Source organism: Erythrolamprus reginae, chromosome 5, assembly GCF_031021105.1.
Source record: "Erythrolamprus reginae isolate rEryReg1 chromosome 5, rEryReg1.hap1, whole genome shotgun sequence".
NCBI lineage: Eukaryota > Metazoa > Chordata > Lepidosauria > Squamata > Dipsadidae > Erythrolamprus > Erythrolamprus reginae.
This window is the reverse complement of record NC_091954.1, coordinates 107,544,558-107,568,283: the sequence shown is the minus strand read 5'-3', so window position 1 is coordinate 107,568,283 and position 23,726 is coordinate 107,544,558. Positions and strand designations below refer to the sequence as shown.

The 23,726-nt window shown below is 41.6% G+C and overlaps 1 protein-coding gene across 2 annotated transcripts in view; it reads left to right on the top strand.

Moving 5' to 3' along the window:
- Window positions 1-23,726, top strand: part of PEX5L (peroxisomal biogenesis factor 5 like) — a 54,301-nt gene that overhangs the window by 26,799 nt on the left and 3,776 nt on the right. For both annotated transcript variants that reach the window (XM_070754149.1, XM_070754150.1), the window contains exons 5-10: window positions 940-1,036; window positions 9,193-9,288; window positions 16,231-16,347; window positions 18,535-18,678; window positions 19,649-19,719; window positions 23,084-23,281. In XM_070754149.1, the coding sequence (XP_070610250.1) occupies window positions 940-1,036; window positions 9,193-9,288; window positions 16,231-16,347; window positions 18,535-18,678; window positions 19,649-19,719; window positions 23,084-23,281 (723 nt within the window). The remainder of the gene's footprint in view (window positions 1-939; window positions 1,037-9,192; window positions 9,289-16,230; window positions 16,348-18,534; window positions 18,679-19,648; window positions 19,720-23,083; window positions 23,282-23,726) is intronic.

Here is a 23,726-nt window from a genome sequence, read left to right as displayed (position 1 = left end):
GCCCTTATACTATTTCCTGTATTTTATGTTAGGATGGATATATGTTTATCCCAGGCATGTTTAAATTCAGTTACTGTGGATTTACCAACTAGTCTGCTTGAAGTTTTTCCCAAGCATCTACTACACTTTCAATAAATAATATTTTCTCACGTAGATTATAGATAAGAGATAAATGATAGCTAGAAGATAATGGATGGATGGATGGACAGAGAAGATTGACAGATAGCTGGGGGGAGATTTTTAGCAAATGGCCAATTCACTAATCAAGATAGAAATCAGAATACTGTTACTTTCCACATTCGCACCTCTCCAGGTTTGTAGTCCACTTCTCTTTACAACATACATAAACGAGGGGGAAAGATACAGTCCTCTTCTCTACCCTCACTCAAATCTTCATCAGCTGAATGCTGAGAACTTGGGGCCTGTCTTGGTATTTCTGTTATTCATTTTTTGACCCTGATTTTTGTTTACTGCGAGAGGCTTAGAACCATGGTTAGGAAGTGACGTAATCGAGGCCAGCTATGTTGGTGTTGCAGTCTGTGGAACTCATTACCACACTCCATAGTGTCATCCCCAAACCCCCAACACTTTACCCTTAGATTATCTACAATTGACTTATCCAGATTCCTAAGAGGTCAGTAAGCGGCGAGTACAAGTGCACTAGAGTGCCTTCCGTCCCCTGTCCTATTGCTCTCCTATATCTCCTATACCTTTCTTCTATTCCTATATCTCTTCTGTTCTTTCATTGATATGTTCTATTACTATATCTTCTTTTCTATTATCTCTTAAATATATTTTTACTATGAGTATCTCCTCTATAACTGTCATCATGTATTTTACTATGTGTATATAGATATACTGTATATACCCACTAAAACCCTCATTGTGTATTGGACAAAATAAATAAATAAAAATAAATAAAATTTTGTTCTTTTGTAGGTTGGCAGAAAACAGGTCCCAGCCTGAACTTGCTACCAGTAAAACCACATTAGAACCTATTTCAACCACGGATTTAGAATTAGCTCCGGCATCAAAGGTAAGAGGGGGGCGCATTTATTTCAACTAGTCATGGTTTGAAGCAGGCCAATATTGTATATTCCAGATAATACTCTGTTCTGTCGGGCTCTCTGGTAAACTTCTCCCAAAAATTCACAGGTACAAATTTCAGACACACACACGTTTGAAAATTCAAAACAATGTTTTTTATAATGAAAAGTCACTTAAACTAAGCCCTCTTTTGGTATAGCAAAGAGCACTTGTCTCCAAACAAACTGGTAATTTGTACAAGTCCCTTATCAGTTCTGTGATATACTTATCTTGCAGCTGTGAGGCAATTCACAGTCCTTCTTCTTTCACAAAGTGAAACACACTTTGCTCTGGTTTAGTTTCAAAGCGGGGGAAAATCAGCACACAAAAAGTCAAAGTCAGTAAAGCAGTCACGAAACACAACGATCAGATAATCCTCCACAATGGCCAAACCCACAGGCTGCTATTTATAGCAGCCTCACTAATCACCACAGCCCCACCCAACCACAGGTGGCCTCATTTTCTTTGATAATAATCTCTCAGTTGTTGTTGCCTATGCATCACTCTCCGCATGCGTGGCTATATCATTAACTCTTGTTCTGAATCCAAGGAGGAGCTAGATAATTGATCCCCTTCTGAGCTGTCTGCCACACTCTCCTCCTCCCTTTCACTCTTGTCTTCTTGGTCAGAGGAGCCTTCATCAGAAGATTCCACCGGGAGCAAAACAGGCCTGCAGCATGTGGATGTCTCCCCCACATCCACAGTCCTTGGGGCAGGAGCTGGGCCAGAGCTAAGCACAACACCACTCATATTTTGCAAATCAAGACTATTAATCCTGATAGCTGCATCATTACGAATGCTATTAAAAATGTTAATAATACTGTATTTGACCTTCAATGTAATATTTTAATGATACACTTATAAAAGCAGTCCAAGGTCTACAGGTACAACTCACAGCGACTTAACAACCACAATTGAGCCCAAAATTTCTGCTGCTAAAGGAGGCAGTTTTGAAGTGAGCTCCATTTTACAAAATTTCTTGCCACAGTTGCTCAGTGAATTGTTGCAATGGCTAAGTTAGCCCCATTGCAAAGTTGCTTCTTTTCTTATGTTGTGTAATTTGCATGTTATGGAAGGCAAATTATACCGTTTATGTTAAATTGTAATCTCTATGCATAGGCGTCATAATCTGGATAAATAGCAATAGAAACCTTTTGAGTTTAAATTCCTTGGGTCTATGACAATTCGCCATGAACAATTCATCATAGCCAACACAACATGGTCAAAATGAGCCGAGGTGGCACAGTGGGTAGAGTGCAGTACTGCAGGCCACTAAAGCTGACTGCTAGATCTGCAGGTCAGCGGTTCAAATCTCATCACCGGCTCAAGGTTGATTCAGCTTTCCATCCTTCCAAGGTGGGTGAAATGAGGACCCGGACTGTGGGAGCAATATGCTGGCTCTGTTTAAAAAAAAGTGCTATTGCTAACATGTTGTAAGCCACCCTGGGGGGGAGAATCATTGACCCCCTCAGAGAGGGTTCGCAACTTGGGCATCCTCCTCGACCCACAACTCACATTAGAGAAACATCTTTCAGCTGTGGCGAGGGGGACGTTTGCCCAGGTTCGCCTGGTGCACCAGTTACGGCTCTATTTGGACCGGGAGTCACTGCTCACAGTCACTCATGCCCTCATCACCTCGAGGCTCGACTACTGTAATGCTCTCCACATGGGGCTACCTTTGAAAAGTGTTCGGAAACTTCAGATCATGCAGAATGCAGCTGCGAGAGCAATCATGGGCTTTCCCAAATATGCCCATGTTACACCAACACTCCGCAGTCTGCATTGGTTGCCGATCAGTTTCCGGTCACAATTCAAAGTGTTGGTTATGACCTATAAAGCCCTTCATGGCACCGGACCAGATTATCTCAGGCAGCCTTCTGCTGCACGAATCCCAGCGACAAGTTAGGTCCCACAGAGTGGGTCTTCTCTGGGTCCCGTCAACTAAACAATGCTGCTTGGTGGGACCCAGGGGAAGAGCCTTCTCTGTAGCGGCCCCGGCCCTCTGGAACCAACTCCCCCCAGAGATTAGAATTGCCCCCACCCTCCTTGCCTTTCGTAAACTACTTAAAACCCACCTCTGCCGCCAGGCATGGGGGAATTGAGATACTCTTTCCCCCTAGGCCTTTACAATTTCATGTATGGTATGTTAGTATGTATGTTTGGTTTTTATATTAATGGGTTTTTAATCGTTTTTAGTATTGGATTATTATTGTAGGCTGTCTTATTATTGCTGTTAGCCGCCCCGAGTCTCCGGAGAGGGGCGGTATACAAATCCAATCAATCAATAAATAAAAAAAATAAAAAAAATTGAATTAAAAAAAGCCCTCAACCATGGCTAACTCACCACAACCAACTTACTGCGGCTAACTCGCCACATCACAGGACAAGAGTTACGTTATTGGTAGAATAGAGTAATTAAAGAACGGATGCAAAAGGAGAGACAGAATGAAATGTGAACGGCAAAAATTAAAATAATTTTAATTTATTTTACATAATTAAATAGAATTATTAAAATTGCCCCACAGTGAATTTTCTCATGACGAGTTGGCCGTAATGAGTTGGCTATTTCAAGTTGGCCATAGCGAGTTATTAGGAATTGCAATTCTGGTTGATATTTCACTGTAGTACCATATAAGGTAAAAGTTGAAATGTATTGCCATATAAGGTAATGTAGAATGTAATATATGCTAATGAGGAGTCATTGGGTATGAACTGCAATGCGATTGGACCAGAGCATTATAATATGCAGATCAACTTCACCATTTCCTTGTTGGTCATTGTTGGTTGTTGTTGGTTGTTTGCTGTTGATGGTGGTGGCTAGAGCAGTTTGAGCATGAGTTAGATATTGAGTAGAACTGGGTAGAAGAAACCTGGATAGGTTTATTCGGCCGAAACGTGGCCTCTTCGTGACATCAAAGCTCTGCCCATGGAATTCCCTATTGGGATTCCCCACCTCCGTTTCAGCCTCCAGATCGGCCAAAAAAGCCGCTGCCGATTGCAAAAACGGCACTCTGCTGGGTGGCGGTGCCCGGCTGTAACCTTCTGAAACAGCCGGGCGCTTCTCGGCGGCCTCCAGAACCCGAACCCGAACTTTTGCCGAACCTCCGGGCTCGGAGTTTGGGAGAACACCGAGAAGCCCCCTGGCTGTTTCAGAAGGTGACAGAAGGCTGTTTCAGAAGGCGGGGGCGCTGCTCGGTGGCCTCCTGAACCAGAAAAGTTACAGCTGGACAGCGGCGCCCAGCAGAGCGCCATTTTGCAATTTTTTCCCCCTTGCACGCATTAATCATTTTTACATTGTTTCCTATGGGAAACATTGTTTCATCTTACAAACTTTTTGCCTTACGAACCACCTTCTGGAACCAATTAAGTTCGTAAGACGAGGTATTACTGTACATGCATACGTATATGCATGCATGCATGCATACATACATATATGCATGCATAGATACATACATACATACATACATACATACATACATACATACATACATACTGATAGAGGTCATTTCTAGTCATTATATGCTTAGCAGCAGCAGCAGACAAACCATCTGTGTTCCAGATAACCTTCTCCTGAGATTAAGGTTTATATATATTATATATATTATATATTATACATAATGAGCCACTATGGCCTTACCTTACATACCTGCTGATGCTCCTGTGCACCTATTGCACTACATATATACACTATATATATCACTTCTAATGTCATCCAAATCAGCTGAGAATTGAGGCAGCAGGCTCTAGCCCGGGGCTTTTTCAGCCTTGGCAAATGCAAGATGTAGGGACTTCAATTCCCAGAATCCCCCAGCCTGCTCCAACCTGCCTTCCATTGAGGACCTGTATACTGCATGAGCCAAAAAGAGGGCAGGGAAAATATTTATTGACCCCTCGCATCCTGTACACAAACTGTTTCAACTCCTTTCCTCAAATCATCGCTACAGAGCACTGCACACCAAGACAACTAGACACAAGAACAGTTTTTTTTCCCGAAGGCCATCACTCTACTAAACAAATAATTCCCTCAATGCTGTCAGACTTTTTACTAAATCTGCACTTCTATTTCTACTAGGTTTTTTTTCCTCATCATTCCTGTCATCCTTTTCCTCCCACTTAGGACTGTATGACTGTCACTTGTTGCTTGTATCCTAAGATTTTTATTAATATTGATTGTTTCTTCATTGCTTATTTGACCCCTATGACAATCATTAAGTGTTGTACCACATGATTCTTGACAAATGTATCTTTTTCTTTTATGTACGCTGAGAGCATCTGCACCAAGACAAATTTCTTGTGTGTCCAATCACACTTGGGCAATAAAAGTTTATTCTATTTTGTTCTGTTCTGTTCTATTCTATTCTACATTCAGTAATGCTCAGCCTAAGGTCACCAGAACCTTTTCATTGTACCAAAGGGGTGGGATGGAACAACCAACACCTAGTTCAGTGTTTTATGCCCTCTGGCAACTCTTTACAACTGTGTAACCGCCAGAATAGCAATGCTCCAAAGTAAAACCATGTAAGCATGTGTAGCTTTTGTTGGAAAGACATCTGGTTAATGAGTTTGACCTTCGAGAAGTATTGAGATCACGGGTTTTGCAAAGCCAACCTTTTTAGGTCACTCCGTGGCTTATCCCTGCCTTGAAAGTTGAAATTTCTTTTCACCTTGTCCATGAGTTTAGAAAAGGGGTTTTATTTTAAATGAACAAAGGGCTTATGAACCTCCATTGTACTTGTTCCCATGGAAGGGATCCAACGAAAGAGCAGGGACAAAGGAAAAAGCTAGGAATAGCAGGTATCGACAAATCGCTACTGCCTGGTCAAATTGGAAAATGAAAACAGTGGGGGCTTAGAAGCTGAGATTGATGAGAAAATGTTTGAAACGGGCTTCGCTGCTGTTGATAAAGGTACTGAGCTATGATCAAGCAGTGGTTTCCCTTCAAACAAAGTGAAGACTGATGGAAATTAACAATGAGACAAAGCTTGGCCCTCGGCCACCAATATTTTTGGCAGGCGGCCATGATTCCAGATTTCATATAGCAAAGTACTTTCTACTCTATTCAAAATAACGTTTCCCCCCCCAAGTATTTGTGAGGGAGGGGCAGTGAGGGGCACATGACTTGGTTTTGTAACTTATCATTATTATTATTTATTAGAGTTGTATGCCGCCCCTCTCCATAGACTCGGGGCGACTTACAGCAATGATAAAAACAATATATAATGACAAATCTAATAGTTAGAATCTAAAATAACAATAATACATTTTAAAAGTCTAAAAAACAAGAAACCCCAATATATAAAAACATACATACAGTACACTTGCTAATTAACATTTATTTTATTTATTTATTTATTTTATCATGTATGTATTGGTGGTATACAAAGATATAACAATATTTATGTATGTGATACTAGTAAAAGAGAAACATTAGGACAGGGGACAGAAGGCACTCTTGTGCACTTTTGCACATCCCTTACTGACCTCTTAGGAATCAGGAGAGGTCAAGAGTGGATAGTCAAAGGATAAAGCTTTGGTGATGATACTACAGAGTCTGGTAGTGAGTTCCATGCACTCAGTTACTAAAGTCGTATTTCCTGCAGTTGGGTTTAGAACAGTTTACATTAAGTTTGCATCTGTTGTGTGCTCGTGTGTTGTTGTGGTTGAAACTGAAGTAGTCGTTGATAGGAAGGACGTTGTAGGAGATGATTTTATGGGCTATGCTTAGGTCGTGTTTAAGGCGACGTAGTTCTAAGCTTTCTAAACCTAGGATTGTTAAGTCTAGTTCCATAGGGTACAGTTACTTTGCATTTGGTGTGGCCCATCGGCTGCCAGCATAGACAGATGAGGAGGAGGTGGAGATGGAGGGAGAACCTGGGCCAGTTTCGGAGCCTTGGAAGGCTCTTATAAGGAAACAGAATCAAAGACAGAAGCAGAGATGGGGCTTTCCATCCTCCCCCAGGTGGAGACACATCTATCTTCAGAGCCTGAGTTGAGTAAAGGAAAGGAACAAAGGGAGCCCATCTCAGTTGCTAGTGAAAATACATGGGGCTACCTTTGAAGAGTGTTCGGAAAGTTACAAATCATGCAGAATGCAGCCACACAAGCAGTCATGGGCCTCCCTAGATATGCCCATGTTTCTCCAACCCTCCGCGGACTGCATTGGCTGCCGATTGTATTGGTAATGACCTATAAAGCCCTACACGGCATTGGGCCAGATTACTTGTGGGACTGCCTCTTGTTACATGAGTCCCAGCAACCGGTTAGGTCCTACAGAGTTGACCTTCTCCAGGTCCCATCAACTAGACAATGTCACTTGAAGGGGCCTAGGGAAAGAGCCTTCTCTTTCGGGGGGGCAAACCTCTGGAATCAGCTCCCCTCCTCGTCCTCCGTAAGAGTCTTAAGACTCACTTATAGCGTGGTCTAATGGCCAGGCTTGGGGCAATTAGACCTCAGCCCGCTGGCCGACAAATGTTTGTATGGCTGCTGTTTGAATGGGTATGACTGTTTTTTAACACAGCTGGGGATTTTATACTGTTTGCTTAGTTTTTAATTTAATTGGATTTACCTGTTGTAATTCTTGTCTTTATATGTTGTAAGCCGCCCCGAGTCCTCAGAGACTCCAAATCCAATAAATAAATAAATAAAAACAGACCCAACAGCCTACCAGAAGTTCAGAAATGGGAAGGACAAAAAATGGGTCAACGGGCCCACCGGAGGTCTGGAGGCTTCAGTGAGGCCTGCATGCATGATCAAGGAGGGGACAGCGGGGTAGTGGATTGTGCGCAAATTTGCGGGGAGGGCATTGCATTATGGATGAGGGCAGTGAAGGGCTACCAAAATTTTTACTACCACACTGTGGGTGTGGTTAATGCAGGATGCCCTGCAGTTTCTTTCAACTTTCAGTGCAAATTCAGTGATCAGGGGTGGAACTCCATTTTTGCTACCCCACTGCATTTTCCCATCACCCAACCAGGCAGCAGCCCACCCCTGGGTGGGGGCACATGCACGTGTGCTATCTCACACGTGCCCTTTGTCACCCGAGCAAAAAAGGGTTCACCATCACTAGTGCAGGGTCCCCTGGTTGAGGGGATGGCTGTTGGACTAGAAAACCTACGAAATCCCTTCCAACTGTGTTAATATGTTAATCCGACTACCTGTAATTGAGAGTAAAATAACAGTTTCACAGTACCTAGTCCATATATCACAATTGTGCAAAATTGACGAGATGGCTGCTTCTATTTATGCATGCCTTATCTCGAAAGCTGAGTAGGGTCACCTTGGCTACTATTTGAGTAGGAAACCATTGGGGAACTGTCAGACTAATCCATAAAATAAAATTTTAAAAAACCACAAGGAAGGAATAACAAACAGCTGTTAGGAGTCCATGGAAGTTGGCCAGCTATAGTAAATTTGAATAAAGAAGTGCTTTTTTATATATTCAAGTGCTGCTAAGAAAAATGCATGGATGCACTCACTGGGAGATAAGATCGATTTGAAAATACAGTAGAGTCTCAGTTATCTGACATAAATGGGTGGGCTGATAGTCAGTTAGCCGAAAATGTTGGATAATCCAGACTCTACTGTATGTGGCCTGCCCACCCGCTTCCATCCCCGGCTCTCTTTCTCTCTGGCTTGCTTCCCTCCTCGTCTCTCTCTCTCTAGCTCACTTCCCTCTTCGTCTCTCTCTCTCTCTCTAGCTCGCTTCCCTCCTTGCCTGTCTCTTACTCGCTCACCCTCTTCCATCCCTGGCTCTCGCTCGCTTGCTTGCCCGCTTCCATCCCTGGCTCTCTCTCTCTCTCGCCCGCTTCCTTCCCAAGCTCTCTCGCTCACTCGCTTCCCTCCTCCCAGCTGGCTTCCTCATCATGGCTGTCATGTTTGGGGGCGTGTCTGGGGGGCACAGAAATGCCTATATCCATGCCCCCAAGCAGCCATGACGTCAGATAATCCAGAATGTCGGATTATCGAAGGACGGATAACCGAGACTCTAACTGTATCTTTATTCCGAATACAAACCTCAACTTAGCCCTAAGCATTGACTGATTCTGATTCTTTCAATGAATATCATTCTTCAGTTTGTCTTGTTTTCTGACTGTGATGTTCTTCCAGGGCCGGTTAACCAAAGAGCAATGCTGGGGAGGACCACTCCTGTCCCGAAATCATTCCATGGAAGAGGAATTTGAACGCGCTAAAGCTGCCGTTGAGGTATTTCTTGGCTTTTAAAGAACTAGTTCAATTGGAACGAGAAACCATCTCCTGCAATAGGCCACTTATATTCCACTCAACGGTGGACGTTGACTAAAAAACACAATAGCAATAGCACTTAGACTTATATACCACTTTACAGCCCCCTCTTAGTGGTTTACAGAGTTAGCGTATTGTCCCCAACAATCCTCATTTTACCCACTCTCAGAAGGATGGAAGGCTATGACTTCAACCTTGAGCCTGGTGAGATTTGAACTGCCAAATTGCAGGCAACGGTCAGTCATCAGAAGTAGCCTGCAGTTGTTGTTGTTAGTTGTAAAGTTGTGTCTGACCCATCATGACCCCATGAACAATGTTTCTCCAGACCTCCCTGTCTTTGCTCCATCCCCTTGAGTCCATTTAAGTTCATGCCAACTGCTTCAATGACTCCATCCAGCTACCTCATTCTCTGCAGTCCCCTCCTTATTTGCCCTCAATCGTTCCCAGCATTAGGCTCTTCTCCAAAGTATTTGACTTCCATCTTCAAGATCTGGCCTTCTAAAGAGCAGCCAGGGTCTAGGACTGACCGGTTTGATCACCTTGCAATCCAAGGGTCTCACAGGAATCTTCTCCAGCCCCATAGTTCAAAGGCCTCAATTCTTTGGCGCTCAGCCTTCCTTTTATGGTCCAACTTTCACAGCCATACATTGCAACTGGGGGAAAATGTAGCCTTGACTATACACACTTTTGTTGGCAGGGTGATGTCTCTGCTTGTTAGTATGGTGTCTAGCCTGCAGTACTGCACTCTAACCAGCATACCATCATGTCTCAATGTGATAATGAGCCATCTAAACTACAGTAGTAATTATGTCTCCATTATAAGACAAATGCCTTTGTTGAGAGTGGAATATTTGATTGAACAAAAAAGTAACCAGTCACATTTCAGGTCCGACTGTGAACCTAATTGTATGTATAGACACAAAACCAGAGAAGTACTGTAAACCTGTAATTAAATAGAATACTGTAAACAAATTCATATTTTGTTGTAATGTATTCATTTTTTAAACATATTTTATCCTAATCAGAAAACAGTGCAATACATCTTCTTTGATGTATATTTGGTATATAGTTCATACTACGGTAGTATGCAAAAGTGGACAATTTTATGCACAATTTATTAGTTTAACTCAGGGGTCTCCGGTCCCCAATCCACAGCTTGTTGGGAACTGGGTCAGCATCAGGCAAGCATGCAAAACTTCATTTTCACATCCACAGGAATTAAAAGAGGAATCAACCTAGAATCCCTACATAGTCATAAGTGAAATAAACCCAACCTCCCTTGAATTCTGTTGACCCTTATCTAAATCTAAGCAGGTGCTAATTGTTAGTTGAGAAGGTTACTGCGCATAAATATGATTAGCAAGAAATCAATTTAATTGGAGCCTCCTATGTGGATCTGATCTTTTGCATTTGATAAATATTCTTTTAAAAATTAAATAAAATAAGAAATGGGTGAATTCATAAAAGTATAACTCAATATAAGCAAAAAAACTTTGGTTAACATTGACACTCAGCAATTAAATGCCCGCTACAAGGGCGAACAGCTGCAGAAATACAACCTATTTTAGAATGTAAGTAAATACGTAAAAAATAAATGACTGAAATTTAAAACAAAATATTACTAAGACTTATACGCTGGCCCAGTCAAATAATGACTCTAAGCAGCTTACACCATTACAGTATTAAGGTTCAAATGCAATTAAATCGAATTCCAAACCACAAAGAGCACATCAATAAAATCGTAATGTGATCCCCGGATGCTACTGCTTCAAGAGCATCTTCAATTTCCCCCACTGCCCAAAAGAGCCAGATGTTGCCTGCTACCAAGGATGTCAGAGATATTTTTTCCCTTTAGCAAGAGAGTCTGTGAAAGAAAGAATCTACTAATCATTGTCTCTGCTCTGCTAGTATTCTATGTGCATTGAATATACAGTGGTACCTCTACTTATGGACTTAATTCATTCCGTGACCAGGTTCTTAAGTAGAAAAGTTTGTAAGAAGAAGCCATTTTTCCCATAGGAATCAATGCAAAAGCAAATAATGTATGCGATTGGGGAAACCACAGGGAGGGTGGAGGCCCTGTTTCCTCCCAGGAGATTCCTAGAGAGGCCGCACGGAGGCTTCTCCCTGCCTTTTGCGGTTACAGTTTCGGAGGCTCGGGTTTGTAAGTGGAAAATGGTTCTTGAGAAGAGGCAAAAAAATCTTGAACACCCGGTTCTTATCTAAAAAAGTTCGTAAGTAGAGGCGTTCTTAGATAGAGGTACCAATGTATAACAGAACAACAAATTATGAAAGATGTTTAAGTATATGGACTGTAGCCCAAATCTGACTCATGTAAAGCAACCATGTCAATCACTTTGAGGATACAACATAATTTTATTAACATAAACACAGAATGTTCTGGGTACCAAACAAAGCTAGCAATCCTGTACCAAAGCACAACCAGAACTTAAAAAAGACAAGACACCCAAAAAGGCAGACGCAATGAAAATTACAGCTTGGTGTGATTACTAATAATCCATTAGCTAAACATATTGGTGTGTTCTGTCGAGCTCTCTGGTAGAATCCTCCCAAAAATGCACAGATACAATTTCAGACACACACACGTTTTAAAATTCAAAACAATGTTCTTTATACCGAAAATGCAAATAAACAGAGCACTCTTTTTGTATAGCAAAGAGCACTTGTCTCCAAACAAATTGGTAATTTGTCCAAGTCCCTTATCAGTTCTGTGATACTTAGCTTGCAGCTGTGAGGCAATTCACAGTCCTTCTTCTTTCACAGAGTTAAACACACTTTGCTCTGGGTTAGTTTCAAAGCGGGGAAAAATCAGCACACAAAGATCAAAGTCAGCAAAGCAGTCATGAAACACAAGGATCAGATAATCCTCTACAATGGCCAAACCCACAGGCTGCTATTTATAGCAGCCTCACTAATTACCACAGCCCCACCCAACCACAGGTGGCCTCATTTTCTTTGATAATAATCTCTCAGTTGTTGTTGCCTATGCATCGCTCTCTGCATGCGTGGCTGTATCATTAACTCTTGTTCTGAATCCAATGAGGAGCTAGATAATTGATCTCCTTCTGAGCTGTCTGCCCCACTCTCCTCCTCCCTGTCACTCATGTCTTCTTGGTCAGAGGAGCCTTCATCATCAGATTCCACCGGGGGGGGGCAAAACAGGCCTGCAGCATGTGGATGTCTCCCCCACATCCACAGTCCTTGGGGCAGGAGCTGGGCCAGAGCTAACCACAACATGGTGTGACCTTATTATTATTTATTCCTTCTTACTAGGTCAGCATGCTAGCCATATTCCTTCTTTCCTTTCACTTGTCTTAGCATTATAGAAATTTATGCAAAACATGATAATTTAAGCCTGATCATTTGTGGCTCAAGTGACAATTTTGAATTCATTTGTTTTGTGATCGATTTGTGTGTTTCCTTGACTGTTCATGGTATTCTCAGCAAGCTTTTCCAATAACAAAGTTCAAAAGCATCCATATATGTTCTAGCTGGCTTCTTCAAAGTACAATTTTCACTTCTGTAAAGTGTCACAGGGAGTACCTTTATTCCAATTCTGAGTTTACTCTTTATATTTGATATGAAACAAAGCAAAAAAAAAATTCTGGAGTCCTTTGGATAGGAAGGGACTGAACTTACCCCGGGGTATGTTTGCTGATAAAATTAGAAACATAGAAGTCTGACGGCAGAAAAAGACCTCATGGTCCATCTAGTCTGCCCTTATACTATTTTCTGTATTTTATCTTAGGATGGATATATGTTTATCCCAGGCATGTTTAAATTCAGTTACTGTGGATTTATCTACCACGTCTGCTGGAAGTTTGTTCCAAGGATCTACTACTCTTTCAGTAAAATAATATTTTCTCATGTTGCTTTTGATCTTTCCCCCAACTAACTTCAGATTGTGTCCCCTTGTTCTTATATTCACTTTCCTATTAAAAACACTTCCCTCCTGAACCTTATTTAACCCTTTAACATATTTAAATGTTTCGATCATGTCCCCCCTTTTCCTTCTGTCCTCAAGACTATACAGATTGAGTTCATTAAGTCTTTCCTGATACGTTTTATGAAAGACTTAATGAACTCAATCTGTATAGTCTGGAGTACAGAAGGAAAATTAGAAATTAATTACTTTAATGGCAGTTTGCCAAGGAGAAAACCATCTCTTCTATCCCCAGTATCAGCTAGAAGGGATTGCTTGATAAGAAAATATCTCCATTAAATGCATGACACTAAAGTAGTTAAAACCTGGGCATGTGTGCAAACAGTAAACTGAATTAAAGAAATGTAAACATGGCAGGCTGGAGTGGTGCTAAATATCTCACTAAACACCTGGTTTTCTTCTTCACTCCTAATTACAAAATGTGCCCCTTGTGTGTCTATTTGAAGTCTAGCAGATATTGAATTGAAAACTGTGTGCATATATTCTTAATATGCAAATATAGGTTGTTATTCCAGAACTTGTGACTGTCTCACAATTAACCAGGTGCAGCACATAACCCTCCACAACACTTTCCTACAACATCATCTGCATAGATCAAGGGGCAAGAAACTCAGCATTTTTCCTTCCTTCCTTCCTTCCTTCCTTCCTTCCTTCCTTCCTTCCTTCCTTCCTGCCTGCCTGCCTGCCTGCCTGCCTGCCTGCTTTCCTGCCTTCCTTCCTTCCTCCCTTCCTCCCTTCCTTCCTTCTTTCCCTCTTTCAATACAGACCAATATTATAATTTAAGAAGGAAATATGGGTGGTCTTCAAGTTATAACCAGGCATTTAGCAACTGTTCGAAGTTATGACAGGAAGTGGAGGAGATGACCAGGCTGAACCTGAAGGAGTGGGGCAAACCAGTGGTGGGTTGCTCCTGATTTAGACCACTTCTTAGCAGTGAAAGACTCCACCCACCTGCCCGGGACAGCATGCACAGAAGTGTTGCACACGCACAAGCGCAAACCAGTGGCAAAATTATTTAGAATCCACCACTCGGTCAAGCATGTCATAACACATGAATCCCTGCATGCCCGCAAAAGATCTAAGTCCAGCCTACCTTGGATGCCTTTCTTATCTCCCGCTCATTTCCCTTGACCGTTGGTTGGTCAGATTCTTCTAGGGAGCTTAAGCTTGCAATAAAAGTTGCTGCAAACATAATCCCACAGGCAGAGGGGAATTAAAAACAGCTGCCCTCTTGACTTTGTTGACCCCATTTGTGGCTACAATTGCACACAAATATCGATTGACACTTTATCCACCGTTCTTACGTTATTAAGGAAAATAAGAAACTGATTGTTTTTCAGGATCCGATATGGAGTATTTAAATGGCATTTTCTGTCTAGAAAATGGAAAGGGGCATTATAAATAAAATAATAAGGAGCTGTTGATATAACATGAAATGGCCTGGCAGAACTATAGAAATGCTAAATGTTTGCAATATTCCCTAAACATTCTCCCTCCTTCCCTTTCTAAGAACAGAATACATAATATTGTGCATTTTAAGATTTTCTTAGCTATGTGAGAGAGATAAGCTTTTTTTCCCTCCAGATATCGGGCTTAGATTCCAGATATCCATAAAGTGCTAGTGATTATGCTATTCAATTACAAAGCACAGAATGACAAATAAAGAGGCTGTTTTTAATAGCCTCCTTCTCTAAAATGCTTTACTTAAAGAGATAAGTAGAACAATTGTATACCCTGTTAAGGTAGGGGTGGAAAGTACCATTAGTTAGAAATGCAATTTAGAGAGAGCTCACTTGAATTTTAGAGTGGATTTTAAAAGGGGAGAATGAAATGAAGTTTAACACCTTAGGCCAAATCTCAACTAGTGAATGCTCTGTCCTACACATTGGGAAGAAGAATCTGAACTCCAAATACGAACTGAATAATCAAATTATCACAGATAATCCCCACTCAGTTAAAGACCTTGGTATACTAATAACAAAAGATTTAAGTGTCAAAGCCCACTGCAACAATATAGCCACGAAGGCTTCAAGAGTTGTAAACCTAATCCTACGTAGCTTCTGCTCTGGCAATCTCACACTACTTACCAGAGCTTACAAAACTTTTGCCAGACCCATCCTCGAATACAGCTCATCTGTTTGGAACCCATATCGCATCTCAGACATTAACACCCTTGAAAATGTCCAAAGATACTTCACCAGAAGAGCCCTTCACTCCTCCACTCGAAACAGAATAACCTATGAGTCTAGACTTTCAATCCTGGCTCTAGAAAGTTTAGAACTAAGACGCCTTAAACAAGATCTAAGTATTGCCCACAAGATCATATGCTGCAACGTCCTGCCTGTCGGCGACTACTTCAGCTTCAACCACAACAACACAAGAGCACACAACAGATTTAAACTTAATATTAACCACTCCAAACTTGATTGTAAAAAATATGACTTCAGTAACCGAGTTGTAGAAGCGTGGAACTCATTACCGGACGCCATAGTGTCATCCCCAAACCCCCAACACTTTACCCTTAGATTATCTACGGTTGACCTATCCAGATTCCTAAGAGGTCAGTAAGAGGCGAGTACAAGTGCACTAGAGTGCCTTCCGTCCCCTGTCCTATTGCTCTCCTATATCTCCTATACCTTTCTTCTATTCCTATATCTCTTCTTCTATTCTTTCATTGATATGTTCTATTACTATGTCTTCTCTTCTATTCTTTCTTAGATATATTTTACTATGAGTATCTCCTCTATAACCTTCATCATGTATTTTATTATGTCTATATAGATATATCCCCACTAAAACCCTCATTGTGTATTGGACAAAATAAATAAATAAATAAATACATACATACATACATGCATACATACATACATACATACATAAAATAAAGAAATTATTTCTTCCATAAATCATAATTGTTTATTTGTTTCCTTTCTCCCTAGTCAGACACAGAGTTTTGGGACAAGATGCAGGCAGAGTGGGAAGAAATGGCTCGCAGAAAGTGGATTTCAGACAGCCAAGAAACACCAGGACAAGTGACCGTCTCCATTAATGAGAAGGTAACCTGGGATTATGGAAGAACAGAGAAGCACATCTTTATGGTAGTCCCATATCAGTTAAAGGCAAATTTGCATATCATCACATTATCTAAAGGACCATCTATCCCAGTAATCTCTATGATCTTAGGCAGTTGGCATGCTCTGAATTAAAAATGGTCACCTCTTGAGACCCCAAAAATGGGTGACACTGGGGTGGGTTCTAACTTACCGGGACCTAACTACTGGTTTGCTTCCTCCCGTGCCATGCATGCGCAGTGCATATGCGTGCATGCGCAATGCCGAAAGATTTTTTAAAAACCAAAAAGCTGAAAACAAGATGGCGACTACGGGCACAGTGGTGGAAACTCGGTTTCTATGCCTGCTCAAAAGGGAAAAAAATTTAAAAATTTAAAAATCTCCTCCCCAAAAAAGCTGAAAACAAGATGGCGACTCCATGCACAGTGCCAGAAACTGAGCTTCTGCGCATGCACAGAAGAAGAAGAAATAAATAAAAATTTAAAAAAATTAAAGATGGCAGTGCCCACTGGCCAAATTGGGTCAGTAACATCATTGGGACATCACTAGTAGGTCATTAAAGGTTCGGATGAACCAGTCCAAAGGCACCTATGTTGTGGAACACTTTCTCCCATGAGATTACCTCCTACCATGGATCTATTTCAATTCACCCCTGTTTCTGGATCATGGTGTTGGTAATTACCTATAAAGCCCTACATGGCATGGGACCAGAATACCTCCGGAACAGTCTTCTGCTGCATGAATCCCAGCGACCAATTAGGTCCCACCGAGTTGGCCTTCTCCAGGTCCCGTAAACTAAACAATGTCAGTTGGCAGGCCCCAGGGGCAGAGCCTTCTCTGTGGCGGGCCTGGCCCTTTGCAATCAACTCCCCCCAGAGATTAGAACCACCCCCACCCTCCTTGCCTTTCGTAAATTGCTAAAGACCCAACTATGTCGCCAGGCACGGGGGAATTAAGATACCCCCAGGCATATATAGTTTATGCATGGAATGATTGTGCTGCATGGTTTTAATGTTGGGTTTTTAAATGTTTTTTTAATATTAGATTTGTTATACTGTGTTATTTTGTTGTGAGCCGCTCCGAGTAGAGGGCGGCATACAAATCTAATAAATAATAATTATTATTATTTATTTATTTATTTATTTATTGGATTTGTATGCCGCCCCTGTCCGTGGACTCGAGGCGGCTAACAACAGTGACAAAAAACAGAATGTAAAAATCCAATACTACAACAGCTAAAAACCCTTGTTATAAAACCAATCATACATACAAACATACCATGCATAAATTGTAGAAGCCTAGGGGAAAAGATTATCTTAATTCCCCCATGCCTGATGGCAGAGGTGGGTTTTGAGGAGCTTACGAAAGGCAAGGAGGGTGGGGGCTATTCTAATCTCTGGGTGGAGTTGGTTCCAGAGGGTCGGGGCCGCCACAGAGAAGGCTCTTCCCCTGGGCCCCACCAACCAACATTGTTTAGTTGACGGGACCCGGAGAAGGCCCACTCTGTGGGACCTAACTGGTCGCTGGGATTCGTGCGGCAGAAGGCGGTCCCTGAGATAATCTGAGATTATTATTATTATTATTATTATTATTATTATTATTATTATTATTATTATTATGTCAATACAACATAGCAAACGAGATCACTATGCTGGATTTCGTATTTCATCGCCAGTCATCATTATTATTATTATTATTATTATTATTATTATTGTTATTGTTATTATTGTGGGTTACATGATTAGGGTGCTGGGATGGAAGTTAGCAAACCCACGTTCGAGACCCGAGTGCTATCATGGAGCAGGGTTGAGCTCCCATCCTTCATTCCATGGAACTGAACCTCTAACTCAGTGATGGCTCTTTTGGCACCCGAGGGAAAAAAGATTCACGATCACTGGTCTAGGCTGTTCAAAACACCTTCATGGATAAATGAAAATTATTATTATTATTATTATTATTATTATTATTATTATTATTATTATTATTATTTATTAGATTTGTATGCCGCCCCTCTCCATAGACTCGGAACAAAAAGCAATAAACAATTTGATTTTAAGATATTTTTCTCCCAGACTCATTGAGACTTTCTAGTCAATGGATCACCATAAGATTGTGTAGATAGTTTTCAAGGTAAGAGTCCCTATCTAATTGCCAACACCTTTTCTTTTTCAGGGTTATTACTTTCACACTGAAAATCCTTTCAAAGATTGGCCTGGTGCTTTTGAAGAGGGACTCAAAAAACTGAGAGAAGGAGATTTGCCCCTCACCATCCTATACTTGGAGGCAGCTATTCTCCAAGACCCACAGGATGCTGAGGTATCTACCCTGTTGAATATCTGGAACTAGTTAAAATTCCCTTCGCAAAGTTGTGAAGAAACAGCTTGGTCGTTTGCTTGCAGACCTTTAATTACCCAACTAAGTAACATCATCAGTGTGATTGAGTGTGGGGTTTGCTCCCTATTGATATAGATTAGCTTGCCCCTCCAGTTTTGGTGGAGATGTGGTTTTCTCTTTTAATAATGCCTTGATTAAAGTATTACTTAATTCCTTGATTAGAGTATTATATAAGTATTATTAGGGTATTATTTAAGTATTATTAGAGTATTATTTAATTAGAGTATTATTATTGATTAGAGTATTATTTAATTCCGTGATCGAAACAACTTTTCTTGTTCTTTCTTTTCCCTATCCTACCCATACACATGTTCCGTGGGAACGACCTTGAAAGGGAGATATTTATATCAGAATATTCAACTATTCCTCACTTTTCAGCTTCTTCACTTTGGAGAAAAATATATTTCATAGCCTTGTGCTTTCCCATACCATATCCTTGCATCCAGTTGAAATTGTTATCTTCGTGATTGGTTCTGAAGTCAACATTCGGGGTTTAGAATGGAGGGCATAATGTGGTGGAATGTAGTCTGGATTCCCAGGAAGGAGGGGCTGCATGTCAGAGGAGTTTAGATGGTTGGTGTGGGAGAAAGGGAGTGAAGGAAGCTCCTCCCTAAGAGCTCCCAGTGTAGGAAAGCTCTTAGGGAGGATATAAATATATATTTAATGGTGCAAATGGTCTGCTTTAGTTTAGCAAGATGTCTGCCTGTAGGTCAGGAACAATAAAGGAAAATGCTTAGAACCCCTGTGTGTCTTTCTTGATTTTTGAGCCTGGCATCAATCTTGCAGACATTTTGCAGCCTTTGCATTTTAAAATAAAGACCTACATGGCATTCAGAACAAAATAATTTCCCATACCTATCATGGTATAATCCTCAAACTTCCCATTTTGCAGGCCTGGCAGTTTCTTGGAATAACCCAAGCAGAAAATGAAAATGAACAGGGAGCCATAGTTGCCCTCCAACGGTAAGTAACACTAATGAATGTTGGTTTTATGTACCCAGTGTGTATCCAAATGGTTGCCTTATTGCTTTCAGAGGGGGGAAAGGGAGTTTCCATAAATATTGGACATATCTTTAGGGGACTGGAGGCTAAAATATATCAAGACCAGTCACTGGAATTGTCAACCTGATTCCACGCAGCTTCTGCTCTGGCAATCTCACGCTACTCACCAGAGCCTACAAAACTTTTGCCAGACCCATCCTTGAATACAGTTCATCTGTCTGGAACCCATACCACATCTCGGACATCAACACCCTTGAAAATGTCCAAATGTCACCAGAAGAGCCCTTCACTCCTCCACTCGAAACAGAATACCCTACGAAAATAGACTAACAATCCTGGGTCTAGAAAGCTTAGAACTACGGCACCTAAAACACGATTTAAGTATTGCCCACAAGATCATATGCTTCAACGTTCTACCTGTCAATGACTATTTCAGCTTCAACTGCAACAACACAAGAGCACGAAACAGATTCAAACTTAATATTAATCGCTCCAAACTTGACTGTAAAAAACATGACTTCAGCAACCGAGTTGTCGAAGTGTGAAACTCATTACCTGACTCAGTAGTGTCAACCCCTAACCACAAACATTTTTCCCTTAGACTATCCACGATTGACCTCTCCAGGTTCCTTAGAGGTCAGTAAGGGGCGTGCATAAGTGCACCAGTGTACCTTCCGTCCCCTGTCCAATTGTCTCTCCTTATCTCATTTATCTTTTCTTCCTTTCAAATATGTTCACCTATACTTTTATATCTTTTCTTCTATTCTTTTCTTTACTTATATTATTACATATCTTCCTCTTCAATGTGTATTATGTATTGTACAAAATAAATAAATAAAGAAAATAAAATAAAATAAATAAATTGGGTACATCCAATTTAATGAAAAGAAGGATTAGGGGTGGCATGATAGATGTGTCCCAATATCTAAGGGGCTGCCACAAAGAAGAATGGGTCAAGTTATTCTCCAAAGTACATGAAGGCAGGACAAAAACTAAGGAGGAATTTCCTGGCAGTTAGAACAATTAACTAGTGGAATGACTTGACTTGAAGAATGACTTCAATTGATGATATGGACATCAGTCAAACTGCTCCTTTGTGAGATGCCGACAACTGCTCCACTCACACCTTAACAACTATAACAAACTGCTAGGAGAGGTTTTTTACTTGTTCAGTTATCAGGACGCTAAAGACATTCCCTTCATCTTCTAAAGATATGGTGCAGGTCCTTCTGTATTTTTTTGTGGGGAGAAAAGTCATCATTTTGTCATAGCAGAATAGAGGTGCAATATACTGAGGGAACTGGGCACGGATAGCCTAGAGAAAAGGAGGGCCAGAGCGGACATGATAGCAGTCTACAAGTATACAAGGGGATGTCACAGAGAGGAGAGAATCACTTTATTCTCCAGGGCACCAGAGGGTCGGATGCGGAACAATGGCTGGAAGCTGACCAAGGAGAGATTCAACATGGAGATAAGGAGGAACTTCCTGACGGTCAGAGTGATCAACCAATGGAACAACCTACCAGTGGACGTTGTGAACTCCAACACTCTGGACATTTTAAAGAGAAGATTGAACTGCCACTTGACTGGTGTACTGTAGGGTTCATCCTGCTTGGGCAGGGGGTTGAACTCGATGGCCTTCATGGTCCCTTTCAACTCTAACAATATATAAATGAATGAATGAATGAATGAATAAATAAATAAATAAATAAATACCTGAAATGAGGTATGCCAGCACTCACTTTAAAAGATGGCATGATCACTTGTGAAATCCACAGTGCTGGAACAGGTGGAAGGAAAAAGGAATAGAACATAAGTTGGATATGTCCAGAGTGTTGGATCAGTGATGAGTGGAAGGCCTGAAAGGCCAGGTTTAAGATCACCCAAGAGAAGGTTCATTTCTATGACTGTTAGGAATTGACATTGTCACAATGGCACATAATAAACCAACTTCCTGAAAAAGCAGAACCCTAACTTCGGTGTTTTGACTCACAATTTGACCAGTAGATACAATCTATGGCCATGGGAATGTCCATCCAGGTTCAGCTGGTAAATCAGTTATGGCTGCTGGGGGTTTGCAGGGATTCGGGAGAACCTCTAGGGTAAATTTTGTGCAGTTTGAAGAACCCTCAACTCCCACTCCTGGCCGGCTCCTGCCATAATGCCCTTTCCCTCTCAGGAGTCCTCATGCGGCCCATTTTGGATGCAGGTAAGTGCAGTGTGCATGCGGAGGCTCAGGGAGGGTGAAAAATGGGTCTACCAGAGGTTTGGGAAGAGGGCCTCCAGAGGGCCTCTGGAGCCTGAGGAGGCCATTTTCACCCTCCCAGAGGCTCAAAAAAAGCCCTCAGAGCCCAGGGAGGGCAAAAAAGCCCCCCCTCCACCATGGCATGGGGCAGGAGGCTGATTTGGCCATGCTCATCATGGTCACAGCCACCCGGCAGAGAACCCCTTGCTAACATTTTTGAAGCCCACCCCTGTGTGGGTTCCTATGGAGCAGGAAGCCTTGGTGATAGTACTCCAGCACTCCGCGACCTGCACTGGTTGCCGATCAGTCTCTGAACGCAATTCAAGATGTTGGCTATCACCTATAGTTGGGGGAAAGATCAAAAGCAACATGAGAAAATATTATTTTACTGAAAGAGTAGTAGAACCTTGGAACAAACTTCCAGCAGACGTGGTTGGTAAATCCACAGTAACTGAATTTAAACATGCCTGGGATAAACATATATCCATTGTAAGATAAAATACAGGAAATAATATAAGGGCAGACTAGATGGACCATGAGGTCTTTTTCTGCCATCAGTCTTCTATGTTTCTATAAAGCTATATATGGCATTGGACCAGATTATTTATGGGTCCGTCTTCTGCCTCTTATATCCCAATGACCGATTAGGTGCACAGAGTCGGCTTTCTCTGGGTCCCCATAGGCCAAACAATGCTAGCGGATCCATGGGGAAGGGCCTTCTCTGTTGCGGCCCTAGTCCTCTGGAACCAACTCCCCCTGGAGATTCATACTGCCCCCACTCTCCTTGCCTTTTGAAAAGTGTGGAGTGATAGTTCCTGCTCAACCCAGTAGTGTGAATGAGAGTTGATTGACTGTTTTATATTGGGGTTTTTTATTGTTCTTAACTCTTTTAACTGCTCATAATTAACTAAGTTATTATTATATTGTATTTCATTTCTGTAAGCCGTCCCGAGTCCGTGAGGAGAAGGGCGGCCTATAAATCTAATTAATAAATAAATAATAATAAATAGTAAGTCCATGCCTTCAGCCTACTGATAACCATCAGTTTATCCAAGTTTCCTTTTCCCCCCCTCTGCTCAGGTGCTTAGAGCTTCAGCCAAACAACTTGAAAGCCCTCATGGCCTTAGCCGTGAGCTTCACAAACACTAGCCACCAGCAGGAGGCCTGTGAAGCCTTAAGAGACTGGATCAAGCAGAACCCCAAGTACAGGTTCCTCTTCAGAAGTAAGAAAGGCTCCCCAGCGTTGCCCAGGAGGATGTCAAAGACAGCTGATGAAAGGTAACTCTAATCTAGGATTAACTGATTTACAAGCCAGATTTGGGACACTGAAGCATCACCCAACTCACCCTGAATTTAAATCATGTTTTCTGTGAAAAAGGGAGGGAGACATGGGAGCCGTTCTGGTACAAATCAACTTTTCCCAGTCAGATAACTCAGCACAAGGAGATATCACAGATCATTTTATTACAGGCATTCTTACAATAACTCACAGTTATGATGCAATTCTTCTACAGTATAATCTTTCCCATTGTGCAGGTAAAAAGAGGTTGAATTGACCCCGGCTCTAGGTGTAGCATCTACATGTTGGCTGGCTTAGTGAGTGAAGACAAAAGACCTGCTGGAATGTTCTCTCCAATTACCCCTCATCCTGAGTCAGAGCCAATAGGAATACACAAATGTGGTCACATGTAAAACTATATTACCCAGTGCAATTTCACTACAT